Source organism: Hermetia illucens, chromosome 5 (genome assembly GCF_905115235.1).
Source record: "Hermetia illucens chromosome 5, iHerIll2.2.curated.20191125, whole genome shotgun sequence".
Taxonomy (NCBI): Eukaryota; Metazoa; Arthropoda; class Insecta; order Diptera; family Stratiomyidae; genus Hermetia; species Hermetia illucens.
In genome coordinates, this window is record NC_051853.1 from 41193772 (window position 1) to 41214461 (window position 20690).

The window sequence follows — 20690 nt, forward strand, 5'->3', positions numbered from 1 at the left end:
TCGGGAGAGAAAAGGTGAAAGAAATTAATATGGCGTGTAAAAGTATGTAGAACAAAGTATGCAACCTTTTGTGATAAAGCGTGCTCTAACCCCGCATCGATTAATCCAATTTTTGCTTTGCATGCAGAGCTTATAGTGAAGAAGAAAACAACTGTTTCTCCGATTTTCCTCCCTATTCCTCGCTATTTCAAATTGGTAGTTAACTGCGGTACATTTATATTTGCCAATATCAATTTTTGGACTACTGGTTAATGAACTTCTGTCTTTAGTATTCCCGACTTCCCCTAACTTTTTTAGTCCACGATTCGCACACTAAAAGTTCCAATCGGGAAAATGATTCACATGCAACGTTCGTTCTATCTACAGAGAATATTGTAATATTCGATTGTAATTCATCATTAGCAATCGGGAAGTCAACAATAAACAATTACGTCACGAGACAAGAGATGGAAGGTCAGAATATTGTTGCTACCAAGTTTCTATCTCTTCAATGTTGCCGGAGATGACGTCCTCTTGTTGGGTCGGTTGCGGTTCAGTGAAGTGGACAATTGAGTCACCACCGGCACTCAGGTGAGAGGACAGGTAGACCCCCATTTGGTCAATATACGTATATGTGGATGTACAAGTAAAAGCTTCGAAATGGTAAATATTCCACACGAAAATTCTACTAATTTTTCTAACTGGACAACGAACAATGAATACGAAGAATGTTGCGTGCGGACAATAGATAAGTTGGTAGCCATTCGCTGGAGCGTTAATTAACGCAGTTCGCGACGTTGCCACTGGTTTAGTAATCTACATGCATAATGTTAATGGCGATGTGTTTTGTTCACTTACTAATTGTGCTAGCTCAGTTTGTAAATAAGCGTACTAATTCGAGATTAAGTTAACGACGATCAGCTAACGAATGACAAGTCTCTTTGGGCCGCGTGTGGGCAATTGTTTCTAAGAATCATTTGTAATTGTTGATCATTGCTATTGTATGTAGATATTTCGAGAATCTTTACTCTATTCGACTCAGGGATGCAAATTGAAATTTTTTAATTCTGTAAACTATGCGATACTAAACCTTTTTAGAATGAACCGCCAGGAGAACCTATATCCCAATTCCCATTTGAAGGAAGCAAGAGACCACAATCTTGCACAGATGGAAAAAATTAATATCTTTCGAGTAGGAGTATATACTACGAAAAACAGCTGGAAGGTTTCTTGGAAGCTTTGCATATTATGCAGGTGTGATGCAATTTTGGTAGTCCGCTAATTCACGCCTCTGTATTTTCTCAAGGTTCCTGGGTCAGAACTAAAGAACAATTAGAAAATCGTTAGGGTCCTAAGTCCTTCTCCTAAATAATAACAATCAAGAGAATACCAGCTTGTTAAAGTACGTCGTGCGCATTAATCATTCCTCATTCCTTTAAATGGGGACAAAACGAGTTTCCAACCACAACGAAAGACCTCATGGGCAATATCAAGTCCGATATTGACTACATCATTACTTTTCTATTTGAGTTTGGTACTCTAGTTTTTGTTGGAGAGTATTTTGAAACGATGCAACTTCTACGAAACTAATCGTCTAAGCATCCATTCATGCAAAAAGTTCCAACAGTACAAAATGAAATTAAGGGAACAATAAAACAGTGAACAGGGAGTATTCTATCTTTTGAGAGTAAAATGAATGAAGCGACTTCCTTGCAATTGACTACCTACGTTAGTTGAAGGAACGGTGACAAAACTATAAGATCGAATCGCATAAAGATATTAATATATACTAAAAGTCCGAGATGAAAAACTGGAATCTCGGTGCTTCAGGTATGAAAGGTTTTGTGATTGTTTTATGTAAGAATATTTGAGGAGACATTTGTCACATTTATATCTAGCTCGTAATGTTTATGCATTTGGTTTCGCTTTAGTGTGATATTGAAACTCAAAGTCTTAGATTGCAGTAAGTTTAAGAAGAAGGTAAGAAACAATTTTGACCAAATGAACTTAAGGGGGTATCCAGTCAAAATCTAAAAATGTAGTAATATAATATTATATTATCTCCCTCAACGATTACCCACTTTCTCGTCGTGAGGCAGCTCAGGAAGGAGGATCCTCCGGGAAACCAGAGGTGACACCTAAAGCTAAGCGGTTATCAAAACCCCAAACCAAGGTGTGCCTACCGTGCCGGCTGAATAGTCACAGGGGTTAAGGTGTGGCCGTGAACGATGAATTCTGGTTACCAGGCGCCTCCTCGTTTCAACTAGCCTTGTCTCGACCGAGGTCGACTTATTTTCCCCGGTAAAACAAAGATCATGGCAGCCAACTATGAAGAAATTAAAAATTATAAACCCAAAATACGAAAGAAATCACTTTGGTCATGACGATCCAAGCTAGAGCGAAGGGGCAACCCTGAACTCTTCGATGGAGAGTCTAGACTCAGATGGAAGGGTGCGTGACTGACACTGAAGAGGCTTTCCAAGGAGCGTAATGGTGCTGAGGTCCTGGAAAAACTTGGAGTTCAGAATAATCTCAACACTTCCATCTGGATGCTATGAGGTAGCAAAGCAGAAGAAAGAGCCGATAGACCGAGAACTTTCCTCTGTATCGGCTTTCCTGGATCGGATATTAAGAAGGTTCGAGACCAAACGAGCTACCGGCTCTATTTTGGGCTTAGGATCGTCACATTACAAGTGTCGGCTCCTAAAATCATCGAAGTGGACGTGCAGCTCACGCCATCTTCATCTGAACCGTAGATGAGGTGCCAGATAAATTAGCAGCATTATAAAGCGGCGACTGCATTTATCAGTAGTCAGATCAATAGCTGCAATATATGTGTATACCTTGTGCAAAAACCATGGGTTGTTGGTGGGAAAATTAGGGGCTTAAACTTCCGACAGGCTGACTTCTTGTATGCCAATGGAAGTGATATACCCCGCTCCTGCATGGTGGTTTCAGAAGATCTCCAAGCTATCTTAGTTAAGGACCTATGTGATGGCAACACTGCAAAGATCAAATTGACCATAAAAAGTCAACAGGGAGATAAGAAAAGTCTATGGTTCCCTGCTTATTTCCCTTATAACGTAGACGAAGTTCCTAGTGGAACATTCATCAGAGTTAACCAATATGCCAAAAGTAAAGGCATAGGAATAATACCAGGATCCACGTAACACAGATTCGGCGACATGCAAAACAGAACTGATCGCCCGAGCTACGATCCCTAGGAGACGCATCAAATTCATTGCTGAAATTGAGAAAACAACCCAGATGATCACAACTAGCAGGAGAGAAGTTTTCGAGGAGAGCTGTCTACTCATGATGCCAAAGAAAGGTAAAACACCATGGTGGAACTCGGATTTGGTAAAACAGACGAGAAGAACAAAGGTGTCCAAAAAGCACTAACGAAGAGCATACGGTCAGCCAAATAATCACCACTTACACGGGCGCGAAAAGCTTCCAACCAATCAGTCTAACTTCCTTTCTAGTAAAAGGAATGGAAAGATTGGTAAATCAATTCATAAGGGATACATATATCCCTAGGTGGTCACTTCATTGTAGGTAACATGCCTACCAGAAAAGCAAATCCACGGAGGCAGCACTCCATGAGTTAACGGTGAAAATTGGGAAGGCAATGTCCGATAAAGAATACGCCTTAGGTGCATTCCTAGATATTGAAAGCGCCTTCAATTATGCCTCATTCGCGGCGATTTGTAACGCGGCAAGGCAGCATGGAATCGATCCACTGTTAATCAGTTGGATACTTCACATATTAAGTGGAGAAAGATCTACATATTGATCGGACAGAAGTATATTGAGGCAGGGTGTTTAGGGGTTGTCCACGGGGAGTTGTTCTCTCTCCTCTGTTATGGCTCTGTAATGGACACCTTGCTATAGCTCCTAGAGGACACAAAGATCTTCGCACAAGCATTTGCGGACGATCTAACCGTAATAATTATCGGCAACTTTGTGACCGCCAGAGCGCAACACTGCATGTAATCCTCAGTTGGCGCCTTCATAAAGAACTCATGGTGAACGCTATTTATGTTCACTAGGAACGCCAGGTGGGGCAGCTATACGTTATCCACCTTAGCAGGGGCGAAAATCCAGTTTCTAAGGGTGGCATTACAAGATGGGATCTAACAATCGTTGCCTGAACATGAAAGGGAACATCGACTGCAAAACAAACAACTCGCATTACTCATTAAGTGGGCCCTAGTTTGAGGTACATTACAAGGTATAATTTAATAATAATAATTAGTTGAATTATTTAATTATTATTGGTGTCAAATCTCTATAAAAACCCATGTTTTCATGCCAATAATGCTAAATAAAGTAGCTAAAGCACTAAAGAAGGGGCTAAGTTGCTACTAAAATAGGGTAGGGATATTATCATTGGATTATATGGGACTAAATTCAGATTATAGGAAATCATTGTTGCTCCTGTTTTTTCTTTTGGAGGCTGGTTTATGTAAGTAGTAATCTCCGCACCGCAAAACAAAACCTTCTTATTCAAGATCTAATGTCAGTTTATCAGGGTTTTTTCGACTTGGAGGAAACTCCTTATGCTTACTGGTAGTCACGATTAGGACTTCTTCAATACTCTCAGTCAACAAATCCTCGAACAGACCTCACGGCTACGAGGAGGTTGCATTTGCATCCTTCCTGAAATTGCAAAGATAATAAAATGAATCATCTCCGCATCCGCAAAGAGCAGTCCTTCGCGAATGATTTTGGATGCTGATGTAGAATCCTCTACGCAAAAAGAACATTTCGGAGCATGCAAAATATCATGTGCTGCATCTAGGTAAATTTTCAGAAGAATTTGAAGTTCAAAATAGAGTCCGGCAAGGTTGCTTTCTGTCGCCGATACTATTCCTTTTTGTTGTGAGCTACGTTCCTCGTGGTGCCTTATACCGAGGAGGAAAAGGACTTCAATGAACCACGACATCTTTCTTCAGACACCTTGACTTTGCTGATGAGATCTGTCTGCTCTCTCATCGAATCATGAACCTTGTCTAAGTGGCTCTGAATTTGGAACGAAGCAGGTAGAGTTTTACTGAAGATAAACGCCAAAACAAACAATGTTTGACTGGTCATCGTAATCAATTGGTCTATCCTGATAGTATTGTTTCTATCATGGTCGCACCGGGCTTGATGTTACCTGACGTATTAACAGTGCTAAATTTGTCTTCGTTTTTGAGGTTGAGGTTATCCCCGCCGATGTTCTCTCTGGGCTGTTATATAGGAGCAGCAGATGGTGAGTGACCACCACTATTACTCAAAAGCCCTCAATCTTTAATAATTAATATTAAATTTTGATTAATTTTGATTAATATTTGTCTTCACCATGTCATCAGTATACTTTCGAACCATGAGCCTCGGGGCCAGTTACTAAAAGATTCGTTGATTAGAGCCCGTAGGTACTACACTTTAAGAAAGAGCGACGAATGTATTGCTGGTTAGGCAATGTATGCGAACCCACTTTTCCAGAGTGGCCAAAGAGTGAGGTACCCTGGAATCATATGGCACAACGACGGTGACATAGTTTTGGGTCTTACTAGTGATTGTTTTGTGCAGAGGCAAGTTTCCGCACGAAGCAACGTCCTGACATTTCTAATTAAATTTGTTTAACTTTCCTTAACTGTCAATGCTTCTAATTCGTATATTGGGTAGATTTTTCCTTTTGCCCTATTTTTTTCTTTGAGGGTAATGTAGTAATGTAGTGTAGTCTTATGCGGCTGAGACGTTTTTGTGTTTCTAACCTTGACCGTAATTGAATTCGTTGCACGCTCTTTTAATTAAGAGGAGTTCTCATGTAGAGCAACGAATTTGATGGTTCTATTCTTTGATATTTAATTATGCAGAGTAGTTCCTATTACATTTCCTGGGAGTTTTATTGTAGAAATTCCACCTGCTGCATGATAAGCTTTCGGTGGTTGCTGTTTTGAGGATATTTTCTTCTTTCGCTCGAATCTTTGGGTCTTTTTCTAGATATGCTCGAGGTAGTAGCGAATTTCTTTCGAAAGGGAAACAAATGGAGTTATTATTTTGAAATTTGATGAGAACGTGTGGTCTGTAAATCCCTTTGCATATAGCATGTAACGTCATTTTCTGTTGACTTTAAGGGGTGCCTTCCATGCATGCGAAAGGAGGGGGGGGGGTAAAATTTTGTTAACAGAGGGATTGATATCAAATGAAAGGGCTTGATTAGTACTTTTCGAAACTGTTCTTATATTGAGTGAAACATTGTCGAGTGACGAAGACTGTAATAGGTTTTTTCTCAAAACCTATTCAACTGAAAAAACTGAAAAAATTCACAATGGTGGATCTAAACAAAATATAGGCCTCCAAATACCTCCCATTCCGATATCTATAATAATAATAATAGTAATCTTTGGCGCAACAATCCAATTGGATCAGGGCCTTGAACTGTGTTAGAGCATTTCATTCAAGACCGTAACGGTACACTACAGTACACTGTAGGATGCAATGTAGTCAGCATTGTGTTCGCCCGAGAATATTACCCTGATTTGACTCCGGTACTCATTCACACCTGAGTCGACTATCATCCGACATCTAGACACGATAATAAATTGAGTGAGTGAGTGAGATTTGAGCTTATGGCAGGGAGGGGCTAGAGCAAACATGTCGCAGATTCCCGTCTCTTCTACCCTTACGGATCATATGCTATTATGTCATGGGGAGAAGTCTCACAACTCGAGCTTTCCTCGAAGTTAACTAGCCGCATGTCAATTTTCGCATGACTAAATCATTTCCTTAACGACATTTCCAAGGCAAAGGTTTACACTTCATTGTGCAGCTTTCTCCTGTACAACCAATGAGTTTCCGAAGGATTGCCGATTCAAATTATATGTGCATGCAATATATAATCAATACTGTCTCATCTAAACTTCATTATTATCTTTCTTCGGTTCTGCCATTCTGATGATGCATTTAGCAGTATGGATCGCAGTAATTTAGCTATGAACGATCACCGGCTGTGCTTAAGTCGATTAACATTTGTCAACATTTTTGGAAGCGTCAATCATCAGCAGATATTTAAAAGCTATCCTCTTACACTTTCACCTCTACCGAGATCTACTTAGCCCTTTCCAATAGGCAAACCACTTAACTTTTTTACTACTAAGTCATATGCAATGCTGGCTACCGTGTTATCTTCTGGTACAGAAAGCACGAAAACTAGGTTATACATCACATTACCTAATAAAGGACCAATTGCTGAGGCCTCTGGTACTCCGCTCCAACAACGCACTCGCTGGGCTCATCGTCCGTGTTGAACTAAAGACTTTTTATTGAGATATAATTCTCGACCAGCGCATCAGGTACCTAAGCACATCTATGAAATCTCAAACCTTTGATTCATTGCGAATTTCTGGTGTCCAAAACACTGCGAACAAAGAAGTCTGTCGGCATAAGGGCCAATGACCCATAGAGATATTGATCAGGATGATGGATCGATGTAGCAGTGGATACATCCCACGCTAAGAAAGGGCGACATGAGTATTGCTGGCTACGCCATACAACAAAACCCGCTATCCCAAGATTGTCGACGAGGGTGCCGATCCATAAGCTCGTGGAGGGTGTAAGCTTCTCGGGAAGTCCTGTACTTAGGGCTCTTGTAAAAAAGAGAGTCATTCTCTAAGCCTGTTGTGTAGATAAATAGTTAATAATGATTAATATTAATTGTTCATAGATTGCTCTATCACTTCCCTTTCCTCACTCAAATGATCTTCAGACCAACTTTAAGGGAGGTCAGTTTGTATATATCTATTCAGTATTCGTTTTTTATATCACACTATTAGTTGGAGATTAGATTTATTTTCAGTAATCTATTAATTGGGATTCCATGGGCAGTAGTTTCATAATAGGCGGTTAGGATTACTCACGTATGTAGTTCACCGACTCGAACTGAATTCAAAACCAATCAGAGTAACGCATATCATTCATGACAAATATTTTTATCATAACGGTCAAAAACTGGTTTTAAGTTATCGACATATGAGTACAGTCTTAAGCATGATACAATTTGGGGGAAAATCCATTAAAATACACAAAATTTAGATACTCACATCTTTCGTCTGTCTTTATTCCGTTTCAATCTCGGTAAATCAAAAAGTTTCTTCAGTCCACCGCGGGATTTAGAGTCCGTCTCCGATTTATTCGATAAAAGACTAGCATTTTCACCAAAGATAATTGAGTTCGATTTTCGATTTAACTTATCTTTAGGTATATGCGCCAAATTATTTTCACTTGCACTTTTCGTACGGCTTCGATCACCTCCGAATAACGTTAAATTTTGTACACTTCCACTAAGATTTTTGAAGATGCCACCACTGTTCTCTGCATGTTTGATCGATTGACTATCCGAGGCAACCGGCCTTGGGGATGTTTTGGATTTGGTTTTCACGGTCGAAAGTTCCAATAGTGAGCTATGATGTCTAGGGCTATATGCGTAGTTGTGTCGGTAAAGGATATTATTTTCTTGAATTGAACTGGATTCATTCTTTGGCGAATCGAAAAGATTGAGTTGTTGGAGATTTGTGTAGGAGTTGCGTCTTCTTTCAGGCGATGGACGGGATTTGGTTGTAACCTGCACAATTCCTGGAGATTTTTTGTTCGGTACAAAAGGTGACTCGGATCGTTGAGGTGCAACGGATTTGGAGTAACATGCCACCGAACAGCCTGCACCCATTTGAGGAGGGTTTCGTGATTTGTAAGATTTGTCAGAAATAACACTTTTAGTTAATTCATAGTTTTTATTGGAACCGCCACAATGACAACCAGATTTGAGTGAAGTTTGGGAGGAGATCCAGTTAACCTGAAATTAGATGAAAGTGAAAATTATAGTGTATTTTTAGGTAGTGGAATTATGGGATTCTTTCAAATTTTCCTAGAAAATGTTTGAAAATAAATATAAAGGATAATTACCTAGAAAAACCTGGTGTAATATCAAAAGGGTTCAAATTCTCTATATCAAGCCCGAATTAATAGCTCTACATGTGTCCAAATTCGAAAATTAAAAACTCGGAATATTTCCCCAACTTATAAAATGAGTATAACATTTTACTACACACAGAATACTTGGAATATTGACTTTGGTAAATGACAATATCTTTATGAAAAAATGTAATTACTCTTATAGTGTTTTGACAGAACACTACTTCACTCTACTTTGATGAAAATGTAAAGTGTTAGGTCATATTTGAGTTGTTCGAAACGAATAGATACAAAGTTTTCATTAAGAAGACAGTAACTAGCAATTATGAAGTGCGCCGGCCTGCTGATTAGTGATTTAGAATTCATTATTATCTTTAATCGCGAACTTAAAATATACCATGAGTAATATAACAGCTTTAATGACGTGACCGATTAAAGGGTCACTAGTTATCTTAGGAATATGAGTAAAACAAGGCATAACAAAAGCACTAAAACAGATTCTATTATGAGAAACAAAAGTATGGAAATATAACAAACCCAAATGAATACTTCTGTGGTTTCCCAACAAATTGAATAACATACATACATTGTTTAGTTTTACCATTCCGAGTTACTCATATAAAGTCCCGATCGTAAATCAGTTATCAATTAGGAATAAACCCTACTTTGATCAGAACAAGATGAAATTAAAATGGAGCGAGGTCAATATAAATAAATCCATATAATTATCATTTTATTCACATACTAACATATTCATTTTAACTTATATGTAGTTGCACTTCTATAAAAGTATTATATATTTTGATTTATTTCTCTCTCCCACATAGTGCTGTTAGTTGTTACCACCCTTGACTTATCTATAGGTGATATATCCTAAAGGTGATCCCATTTTATAGCACGACTGCCCAAATTTGAAATTAGGGCGAAAAGCATGTTAGACCGCTTCATTTTGGTAATCTATGGCTTTGCTAGGAGGTTGCTATGATTTGCCTTAGTTGAGTTGTCTGGAATTTGAGATTCAATTTTGATACAAACCCCCTGCGACCAGTGTAGCTTAATATTTTAACCACTAAATAGGAGGGATGTCAGGCGGACTCAAACCCAGTTGAAAAAGGAAAATAGGGTTAGTGCAGTTTGAATGGTTGAAAAACAAGTATGAATATTAAACAAGTCGGAAAACTGGAAGCTTGACATTTCATGTACAAACGGTTTTGTATTTCCCTATGTGAGGAGCATAACGTAGTTCTCTATGAGCTGATAGCATTGACCCGAGATATTTAAATCGCTCAGTTCTGGGCAGGTTTCTGCCATTGCCAGAACTGAGCGATTTAAATATCTCGAGGGGTAGGTTACTGCCATTGCCAGAACTCAGCGATTTAAATATCTCGAGTCAATGCTATCAGCCAATGGAGAACTGCGTAATGAAATTGCTTGATACATTAAAGGAACCTGGATGAGGTGACATTCCACAACTGGTGTTCTTTGTGGTCGGCGTATCAGCGCACGTCCCAAATCTAAAATTTACTGCAATGTCGTCCGCCTGCCGGTCTTTATAGTTCTGAGTGTTGGCCGACTATAAAAAAAAAGAGAGAGTCCCCTTTAAACTCCACCTAAATTTATGCCACTCGCTGGATGCGTGTAATTTCATAGTTTCCATCTGTCCACCAAATTTCGTTCGGATTGCTTCAGCCACTTTGGAGAAAAGTGCGTGTGACAGATATAAGACCCTGTTTACCTGAGTATATCCTAGTCAATTCAACTGAAATAGTAATGACCTTCTTGCTATAGTTAAAAAACTAACTTACGGTTTGAAATAAATAAGACTTGCCTTTTCCTTTCGTCAATAATATTTATTAACTTTGCAAAAACCAATATTTCGGGAATCATTTGTTCCGTTTATTAGTACTAAAAGTCGTAAGACTAAGACTAATTTAATCGGTAGAAATGCCATCAAATTACGGTGATAAAAGGATCAGTATGTCACCTATAAGATTCTAGATCTTGGAAAAAAATAAGATTCTGCTAAGCATTTACCTAAGGTACGCTGTCGTAACGCAAGGGTTGGATTAATGACCAAGATATAGTAAACTCATTTGCATCCCGTCCCTTAATTTGGGCACCGCTGTTTAGTATCAACCTTGATTTCCAGAAGCAAAGGTAGCATGTATGGGATCGTGTACCAATTAAAGCGTTCAATGGGAAGAGAAAGGATATTTTTAAGAGGAGCGGTCCAGTGTAAACTACCTGCAGGTAAAACTATGAACAAAATGTGATAAAAGAAAACAGTTTTGATGTAACAATAATGCTGACGTGGAAACTAATTGACTCCATGTTATGTTTAGGAGAACGTTTTGTGTTGAATGTATCCAAAGTAATTTGGCTCTAGTACAAATCAAATTATAACTGCGTATTGGAAAACCATCATAAAATCTTCAATGCATGATAGAGTATCCCGGGAGATCGATCGATAGAGAGCAGATTTCTTTCAATATAACCTTCCTTTGGACAGATTATTTTCATAATCTATCCGAAATTTGTTAGAAAAATGTCATCAATTTTAAAACAGGCTTTCAATTACCTGGGCAGAGAACATATGGTGTGATTTTTTTGGAAAGGTTAATGACTAATAGCGTTTCCCGACTCCTGTTTAAGGCATGTCATTCAAATACTCTAACCATGCAGACTTTCGAAATTCGGTAGACGGGTTGAATACCCTGCACAAGTATTGAATGAAAGGTGAATATATCAGAAGATAGGTCACATATTAAGGCAGAGTCGTGCTACATAGGATACTGTGTAAGGCTCAAGGCTAAGTCGGATATAGACTTAAGCACCGTATAGTCAAGACCCTCTCAACAAGTCGGTAGGTGAGTTGAAGAAAGGTAAAGAGTAGTAAAAGTTTCATAAAAGACTAAAAGACGATAATTTAGCATCAAGAAGTTTACTAACATATTATATCCTCATCCCCAAGCACTGTAAGACGTACGTATTCGGAGGCTATTCAATAGATTGATAACCTATTCACAGACATCATAAGGTCGTGAAGCTCGAAACTGGACCGAATTTAGACCATACCTTCGAAAAGTATAATAAGGATTTGCAACCTGGAACATATATTGCTTGCCTACAGGCCCTCTCTGGCCTCAGAGGTCGAAAATAAAAGATTGCTGTTTTGACGATGAACTTAGTAAGGAGCGAGATATTTGACTTCTGATCGCATAATCTAGTCAAAAATGGAGAAGCTTTTGGAACGCGAGAATGTGACGTTGCTCTTGTCGCCCGCAAAAGATCCATCAGCTTTCAGACAGCTTTCAGACAGACTAACTTATGAAAGGATATGTGCGTTTCCCGGAAAAATGGATATATATGCGCCAACGGGAAATAAGGGGTCTTAGTAAACGAGTTACCTTATAATCATTTGCTAGCTCCAATTGGATACTTTATGGCCCGCTAACAATTTGACAAAAATTGATTGATAGGAGGCATGGAACAGATTGCAAATCGGTAGACTTAATACTCTAAAGAGTTACTGGACACGTTGTTACAATCTAGACACCTCGAAATAGCAGAAACCGCAGGGACGCCTAATTTAGCATACATTCCCGAAGAAATCAAGGATAAGGAAGCTGGTGTTCAAATAACAAATCAAATAACAAACAATTTTTGAACGACGAATCATTGCCTAGAGATTGGAACGAAAGTTCGATATACACTATTTATAAAAAAAGATAATTTACTCTGCTGTGAGAAGTATAGAAAGATATCCTTACTTTGCACTGTCAAAAATTATTGCTTTAAAATTCCCACTTCGTTGACATTGCCCACCACACTTTCAATATTTCAGGCCTCTCACCCAACATTCCTACTCCGAATCCATTCCTACTCAATCCAGTCCTCCTCAACACTTTTAAATTCCCTTGTTAGAAACTTCCTTGAATATTGTTTTGTAATCTAGTGCGCCTTCCGCAACTACCACTGCCGTGCTCTTGAAGCTGTAATAATCCGAATCTACCCGATCCCCGGTTTCAGAAATCACTTTTACCGTGTGGACTATTATTCCTGCCTTCGCACTCAATGCTGAATGCTCCTTGGTATTATTGAGGTCGGATTATACCTTTTGGTTGGATGCTTTGGTTGTCAGAACATCGAAGGCACCAGCGAATCCGCGAGGCTCTGTAAAATTTTTCCCAAGTAACATAAGAGCCCATCCTCTCCTAAAAAGTCGAAGGGCTCCTGGACGGATTCTTCTAGTGAAACCTTGGTGCTGGTGGTTCAGACGCACTTTCCCACCAGTGAGGAGGGCTGAGAGTCAGAGCCTTGCTTGGAGGGTTTGCGACCACACTATCCGTGCGAGACTATCAAATGGTTAATTACCGAGGATAAGATCGGCTGGACTATAAACAGCTTCTCCGCATATAGATCTCCGGGCCCAGATGACAAAATGCCAGCCATACTGCAGAAGCAGAAGGAAAGGGTTGTGCCGTGGCTTGCTGACATTTCCCGGAGCTGCGTTTCTTTAGGATACGTACCACAGTCCACGCACGAGTGGCTTTCATACCGAAATCGGGCAAGCGCGGCCATCAGTTCGCGCATGACTTTAGACCAATCAGCCTCACCTCCTTCGTATTGAAGACCCTACAGCGCGTCTTGGACATTTAAGGGCGATTATTTTCTATTTGTCTAAGTCCTAGCACGCCTACCTCAACGGCAAATCCACAGAAAGTGCTCTCTACGAGGAAACCCTAGCTGCCTTCTTGGATCTAGAGGAAACTTTCAACAATGACGAAATCTATGAGCAATGCCATGACCGTCTGGTTGTGGATAAAATCCAACTCAACAGGTTACGATGGGCGGGTCACTTAATACGTATGAATGAGGATGATTCAGCCCGGAAAGTCTATAAGGGCAATATATACGGTAGGAAAAGAAGACGAGGCAGACCTTGCCTGAGATGGACCGATGGCGTAGGTCAGGACGCCAGACAGCCTTTAGGGATATCGAATTGGTGGACCTCAGCCCAAAACCGGGGTGTCTGGAGTTCCTTACTAAGGCAGGCCTAGACCGGATATCGGTTGTTGCGCAGTTTTCCGATTCCGATTCAACAACGTTAGTACCAATGCCATCAAGGAAGCCTTGACCACTATTAGATTGAAGGGGTATCTTACGCATTGGATTATATCCATGCTAAGTACCAGGATGACACCGTGGTGAAGGTAGTGGCGTATGCCAACGACTTGGTGATATTAGTGTCAGGGATGTTTCCGTCCATTATGAGCAACATCATGAAAGGACCGTTGCGAAATGTGTACCTGTGAGGCGCTAGGTGCGGGCTCGCCATAAGCCTAACCAAAACGGAACTGGTGATATTCACCACCAATACAAGGGTACCTGAATGCCACCAACCACGGCTGAATGAATAAAGATTGGGTCTTTCGTTCAATGTTAAGTATCTGGGTGTAATGCTGGATCCAAAACTATTATAAATTGGAGATTGAACACAGAACTGAGGGTTAAGAAAGCCTGTATAGCCTTCTACGCCTAAAAGAGGATCTTTGGAAGGAACTGGGGTCTCCGGCCGAGAATGGTTCTCTGCATTTTTACCGCCGTGGTGCGTCCAATCCTAACGTACGTATCTAGTGTATGGTGGCAGGCTTTAAGCAAAAAAATACAATAGAACAAGTTTAATAGGATACAAGGATCACGTGTGCAAGTACTACTGGGGCTTTGCAATCCTGCCTGGCAGAAGGTCTCAATGTACTCTTGCATCTCCTCCCCCTAGACCTTCACATTAAATACGTTGTAGCGTGCAGGGCCGTTAGACTATGTGAGTCCTGATGCTGGACTACGACCTTACGATCACAGTGACATCTTAGACGAAATACTTCGGGAAATCTGGGCATTTCCCACGGACTATGCTAATCGCAAGCTGAACTTCACGAGAAACTTTGCTCTGGACTTTCCAATTAGGGCAGAGTGGAAGATCGGCGGTATTCCTAGCAGAAGTACTGGCGATAGTGAAAGTCTGTCGATCCGAGCCCCAAGCGTAACATAGTCATTCTGACCGACAGCCAAGCAGCCATCAAGGCTTTGTACTCAGAGACGAAATCCTCCAGGCTGATGGCAGCAAGGCAGAAACGTGCTCAACGCTTAAGGTCATCCTCTTCTGGATTCCCGCGCATAGGAACATAGAAGAGAATGAGCGGGTTGACGGATTGGCCAGGCGGGGCTCTGGTCCCGCTGGCAGCTGTCAAGGCCGGAATCCAATCGATTTACTTAGCAGCCGCGGATGGCGAAGGCTTACCACCTGTGCCAAGTCATGGTAGATTTGGCCCGCTTATAACATGGCACTAATTGGGCTCCTTAGAGCAGCCACTGATACCTACCTACCTTGTTGGATGCCTCGATTAAGGATTGATTTCATACTTCTTAGGATCTTTCGGGATGTTCTTATTTCAGATCGTAATGCAAATGCACTGGGCAACTCGTCATTATACTGTCCGATATATTTATAACAGACTGTTTCCAATCCTGGAGGGAGTAGGCTGTCTAAAGGGCGCTACTATGGGTTCAGCGGAGCACGGTTCTCAGTCAATGCAAACGAGTATGCCCTTAAATCTTACCAGGATTGTCATGGAATGAATGCAAGGGAGTTGCACGAGTAAATGCTTTGTTATTATTTCTATGAAAAAAGAAGATTTGGAATGATCAATCAATGAATTTGTCCCAGTTGCTAGGGAATGATAGGTGGTGTCGACTGAATTACAAAGGAACACCTGCCGTGCTACCCTGCTATATGGTAAATATTTGTGGACCAAGATAACTAAGAAGGTTACTGTTATTTAAAGAGACTAACTCTATATTAATGTATAAGATCCGCACCTGAAGATAAATATTGGAGAAGCTGACTCACAAAAGATCGTTGGCAGCAGTATATCACCAGAAAGCTTTCAAAATTTTAAGCCGGCCAGGTATCGATCGTTATAGAGTAGAAAGAAAGGTGGACATACCAGGTAACGTAAGTAATCGAGCCCTATTTAATGAGATAAGTTATTATCTAAAGCAGTTTATCATTTAAGCACGCCTGCTACCAGAGCTAAATATTCCTCTTACATGGTTTGGTACCCCAAATGAGGAGGGTCGGAAACTTGAGCTTCCATGAGACGTATAGGTGGAAGGAATACTATTAAACTTTTTGAGTTGACTGGTGAAAAGGCGCGCTAATGCATCTCGGTGGGTAGCTACTTGAAAAAGATAAAGCCCATACAACTCACTCTAAAATACCAAACATTTTGATTGGGTTCGTTCTTTCTTTTCAAAGATATCCCTCTATTAATCTAGTGCAATAACCCTAGGATCTACTAAGCAATTTAATACTTCATATTGCGACGTTCTTATCCTGAAAATAGAAATGGCATCATAATTAACCAAACAGAAATGGTAATTCTGAGGACCTAAATTTCTCATTAGCGTAAGCATAATGTATAATAAAAATTAGTTGGGCTAGCAATCAATAGTCCCATTCCAAGACTAATATCGGAGCATAACTGAACAACTTTCGGTACTCTGTGTAGAAATTAGAATATGCTTTTGAACGGAACACAATGAGATTATACGACTAAGAATACCTGCAGTTTACATAGTATGCGAAGGATATTGCCTTTCCTTATTACATTGGTGTCTTAAATTGTTCAAAAAACATCCTTTAACTCACCCTCTGGAGTTCCCTGCTGAAGTCCGAATGTCTATTATCTCTACTGTCCGCTTTCCATTTTCTCCGACATATCCATTGATTTCTCACAAAATCCTCAGGAACATCGACTGCTTTCTCATTATATCCTTCACCTAAAACTGCGTCACCATCTTCCCAAACATCACTTGAAGGATTGTATTCCACATGAATTCGACTTATACAGGACGCGCGGTAGTCGCAATCTACATTATCGAATGGTACCCGGATTCGAATAAGATTTTCATCACTTTTCGAAAACTCATGTGACAACTTTCCATTACTTTCACTTCTTTTGGCACTTTTCGAGGAAGAAACTTTTGAATGTTTCGAATAAAAGATATTTTTGTTGAAGATGAATCGCTTGTAGAATCTCTTCCGTTTCGCGGTATTTTCCACACTAGCGTCCACGATGGACACACTACCGGCACTTGGCACTTTGTTTTGGTTTTGAACACTGCCGTTTCCATGTTGACCAATCGGGGAAGAATTCAAGGAGATATCATGGAGTGAGTCCTTCATTTTATTGTTGTTGTTATTATTCCTGTGCTGGTTAAATGTCAAAGCCATTAAGGATACCGTGTATGGACAGGTTGAATAAACTGACTGCTCGCCGTGCAATTAGAAGCAACTAATAAATATTCTTATCGATTAAACTATTTCCTGGCAGCGTGAATGAGTGTATCGAATAGTCTTTTTCTGGTGGCTGGTCGCAAAATGGTTCCTTCGTGACCCTTGACTGATTTTAGCGAACGCCAATTTATTATCTGAAATAAATGAATGAGAATCTATTTAGAGAAAGAATCTCCACTTTCGATATTTTTGAAGAACATTTGATCAAATTTATTACAAAGCTCGTGGCAAACATTTACATCGAGCATCGTGGTATTACATCCACTACTTCAAAATTTACTTTCGTTCATATATGATTGCTATAAAATCCTGAGGGAGGCAAAATGTATTAAAACTTTTCACTATTTGGGATAGAACTAATTTCTTAATGTTATAAAAGTTCAAGCATAAATCACAATCGATAATAGATCAACACCTAGTTTATCAATAAGCATTTCAATATTATATCAAAGATTATAATATAATTCGCACTAATGTCGTGTTTGCGATTATATATATTATTCTGTTAAGAGGAAGTCGCACTGCGTCCTTAAAGACCTATTGTGTCCCTTTTACTGGTTATAGAGCACCTGTTAACTAAAGTATCTCTAGCAAGTCCATAACCGTTAGGAATTTTAGTATATTCCCTACTTCCAAATCTTTCAACTTTGCATCTGGTATTGAGTGTTATCCCAGATGCCCCGACCTATCTTGCACAAGTGCCGGACACTGTCCCACAATGTGTATAGAGGTTTCATCACACTCCGCGCAGAACCTGCAGACAGTGTCCGTGGATATCCCTAGTTTCCCTAGGTGATATTTTAGCTGACAGTGACTAGTGAGAATTCCCACTATGATTCGAAGGTTCTTTTTTGTGAGTTTGAAGCAATGTTTTGGGTGCATGGGTTCCTATCCCCCAATAAGTACCGTGGAATGCGCCATTCCTGGTAGGCCCGCCCAGTCATGCCACCCATGGAACGGTTTCCGATTCCACAGAAGGGTTCTGGCCTGTGTAAAGACGTCCCTGCTTCGTTCCTTTGGAGATTAAAGAAGATTAAAGGAGGCACATCTGTCTATGCTCGAAGTACATTTTCCTTGGACCAATGACACCGGCACCCGCTCCCTCTGCTGTGAGGGATCCTTCAGTGTAGCAAGTAATCAGTTCCTGGATTAAGCTGTATGTCCTAATCATGCTCTCCCAGTTTACCTTGTTGCTCCAATGTATTTCGAACTTCTTATCGAAATGAAAACTCATCATCATGTTGTCCCTTGGAATCAGTAATTCGGGATACTGCCTAGGAAGAATATCAATCTTCCTTCAGTTTAGGCAACTCCCCGTCTCACTGATACTCCCGGCCATCTTGAATATTGCCCTCCATGCCTGCATTTGTATGTGTAGACGGATAGGGGTTAATCCCAAAAGGACCTCCAGGGATGTCGTTGGGCCTATTCTCATTGCCCTACTGATACACATGCAAGCCAGTCTTTGGAGTTTGCGTAACTCCCTGGCTTGTGGGTAAAGTTGAGAGACTCTAAAATGATTTCTGGGTCTCTCTAGATTGGTACTGGAAAAATGCCATCTGCTCCGGGCTATCTCAATGATTTAAAAGTTCCCACTACCCACCTTACCCTAGCTTGTGAGCATACCTCTTTTGCTAGTTTCCAGTTTTACCTCGCCCAGCCCCGTTTTTTTTGCTTGGTTGAACAGTTTTCGTACCTCTGTTATCATTCTGCCAAGGTACATCCCTTGGTGACTTTACTGTCTTAGTTGGACAGCTGGCCTCATATGCATCAATGATGAATTTATTGAGATTTCCTAGTACTGTTTCTAGTTCAAGTTTGGTCCTGATGTTGTCCACCCTTGAAGATGAGCCATGTTATTGTCGTCAAGATTCCGAAGAAGAGCATCTGTCTCGCACATGGCTATTTTAGGTCTGTTTGCATGTTCCCTGGGATTGGTCGTTGCAAAGAAAGTCACTAAAATTATCGTGGAAAGAATGAAGAAGAGCAGCCTGGTTTTCGGATCAACAGTGTACGGTGTTCAGATTACCACGTCATCTATATCTGAAGTACTCTATTCGGGAGGGGCGTTCCGGAGAAACTAGAATGGCATATGTATGTCTGCTGTTGCCTCCTTTGTGGAGTTCAGAGTTTGCGCTCGATCTTTTTATTTTCAGTGAGATTATCATCACACTGCGGACAAAAATTAGATGAACACTAACCTCCATGACGACTAGAATTCGAAAACACAGAAACGAAATTAACAGGATAGAACTATCTTCCATCATCCATTGAGTGACATATGACTATACAAAATGTGGTGTTCCGCATCGAGATCAAAGGTATTCGAACTCCAAAATGAAGTCCGCCAGAGCTGCATATCCTCCCCGACACTATTTCTTTGCGTCATTGTAGACGTCCTTGTAAGGGGGTGGGGTGGGTGGGTTTTGTTTGTGGGGTTTAATGGACCAGAGCATCTTTCTTTATACACCACGACTACGCCGATGACATATGGATGTCCTCACACACGGTCATGGAGCTTATCCAAATGACTCTGGATTTGGAGAAGAGGGTACGCAAGGCCAGATGAAAAATTTTATCATATCAAAGACTGACTATTAAAAGGAAAAGTTTCCAATTTAAACATAGAATTTAAAAAATGATAATATTGGCTTTGCGGCTTCGATCGCAGGGCAGAGGCGATCTCATCAGACGCTGCCTCAGCGCCTGGTCGTTGGGCAGTTCATCAAAGTAATCAACACATCGCTCCAATATGCCCATTCCGTCGAAAATCAGACTTCCCTCTTTATCTCGGCAGAATGAGCATCCGTGGTTGATATGGTTGCTCCTTATATTTTTCGAATTCACATACTTGTTTTCCCAGGCTTTTTCCGTCTGTGAAGTCGCTTCTCCGTCCGACGGAGTTTGCGATAAATCGCCGCGCGTGCGCGTGTGCTTTGAGAAAGCTGCATTGCCCAGTATGCAGCATTCTCCCATCCCGTTGCTGGCATTCATTCATCGTCGAACCAGCCGTTCCGACTTTTTTGCGACTGGAGCCGAGTATGTTTGTGGCGGTATCAATGATAACGTTCTTCAGATGTTTGTTTGTAAAGATCATTTGTTAGCTGCGGTTATTACGGCATCGATTTCCCCCTTATAGGTGTTACGGAGGGCTGTGTTGTAGATGGCTTTAGTGTTAACTGTCACCTGATTGCCAGAGAGGATTGTAGGTGTTGTTGTTATTCGAGCCCGAGCACCATGCCAACGAGCTGGTGATCCGAGTATGGCCCCTTATATGTTCTGACATTCATCAAGGCTGAGAGGTGGCGACGTTCAATCTCGTGTGATGAGGCCCACGTTTGTTTGTGGACCACTTTCCTTGCAAAGCAGGTACTTTAAACAAGCATTTCGTGCG

At 40.7% G+C, this 20690-nt stretch overlaps 1 protein-coding gene across 1 annotated transcript in view; it reads right to left on the minus strand.

Moving 5' to 3' along the window:
• The window catches only part of LOC119658469 (protein unc-13 homolog 4B), a 114274-nt gene that overhangs the window by 83945 nt on the left and 9639 nt on the right, over positions 1–20690 (minus strand). The window contains exons 2-3 of the mRNA XM_038065887.1: positions 16649–17430; positions 8070–8818 (exon numbers count right to left, since the gene is read on the minus strand). Of these exons, the coding sequence (XP_037921815.1) occupies positions 8070–8818; positions 16649–17233 (1334 nt within the window). The 5' untranslated portion in view covers positions 17234–17430. The remainder of the gene's footprint in view (positions 1–8069; positions 8819–16648; positions 17431–20690) is intronic.